The 895-nt window shown below is 31.3% G+C and overlaps 1 protein-coding gene across 1 annotated transcript in view; it reads right to left on the bottom strand.

The window, feature by feature from the left end:
* Positions 1 to 640, bottom strand: part of LOC127745506 (cytochrome P450 71A1-like) — a 2,970-nt gene extending 2,330 nt beyond the window's left edge. Inside the window, exon 1 of the mRNA XM_052258282.1 lies at positions 83 to 640. Within this exon, the coding sequence (XP_052114242.1) occupies positions 83 to 640 (558 nt within the window). The remainder of the gene's footprint in view (positions 1 to 82) is intronic.
* Between the last annotated feature and the right edge of the window lie 255 nt (positions 641 to 895).

Below are 895 nucleotides of genomic sequence, written 5' to 3'. Positions count from 1 at the left end.
ATATATATATATTCATTCAAAAAATATAAATGCAAAAATTTGAGTACGTAGATAATTTTAAAGTATTTTGTTATAATTATGCAATCTCATCATAGCTACTAACCAATTCGGCAACCTCCTCTTCACGAATGGATTGAAAGGATCGCACTCTTTTAAGGCTTAGAAGCTCAAGAACACAAATTTTTCTTTTCTGTCTCCACTCGTCACCATAGGGTGCAAAAGCAACATCCTTGCATCCATACATAATGATTCTCTCGGATGTTGTTTGGGGCCTGTTGGAGAAAACAACATCATGGTTTTTGATGATTTCTTTGGCCACATCAACCGAAGAAACAACAATGGCTGGTGTTTGTCCAAGTTGAAGGGACATGAGAGGGCCATGCTTCTTTGAGAGTTCATGGAAGGAACGGTGGGGCAATGTTCCTAGTTGATGAAGGTTTCCAATGAATGGTAGCTTTGGTGGTGATGGTGGAAGATTATTGGATTTTCGTCCTTTTTTTGTTATTGTGAAATTAAGCACAAGAAAGATGGTTATGAAGCCAAAAATGGCTAAGTAGTAAAGGGTTGAGTAATGTTGCTCATAATAATAATAATAAGAGGAATATTGTTTTAGTATTGATTGAAGTTGTAGAAAAGCCATTCTTCTTTGATTTTTGGTTGTTTGGTAATATGTGTAAAATTTGATGAATGGATAGGATATCTAAATGTAGTATTTATAGACCTCATCACTTTCTTTATCTTATAATAATAAAATAATAAATCATAAATTAATATGCCAAAAAAATATACTTAACATGATTATTATTCCTTTTGTTTCATAATATTTTTCATTTTAAAAAAATGGTTGAATATGTATACTTAACATTCTTAACAAATAATAAAATATGTATTTACT

This window comes from Arachis duranensis, chromosome 3, assembly GCF_000817695.3.
Source record: "Arachis duranensis cultivar V14167 chromosome 3, aradu.V14167.gnm2.J7QH, whole genome shotgun sequence".
In the NCBI taxonomy this organism is placed as follows: Eukaryota; Viridiplantae; Streptophyta; class Magnoliopsida; order Fabales; family Fabaceae; genus Arachis; species Arachis duranensis.
Note: the sequence above shows the minus strand (reverse complement) of the source record. Positions and strands in the feature narration are given on the sequence as shown.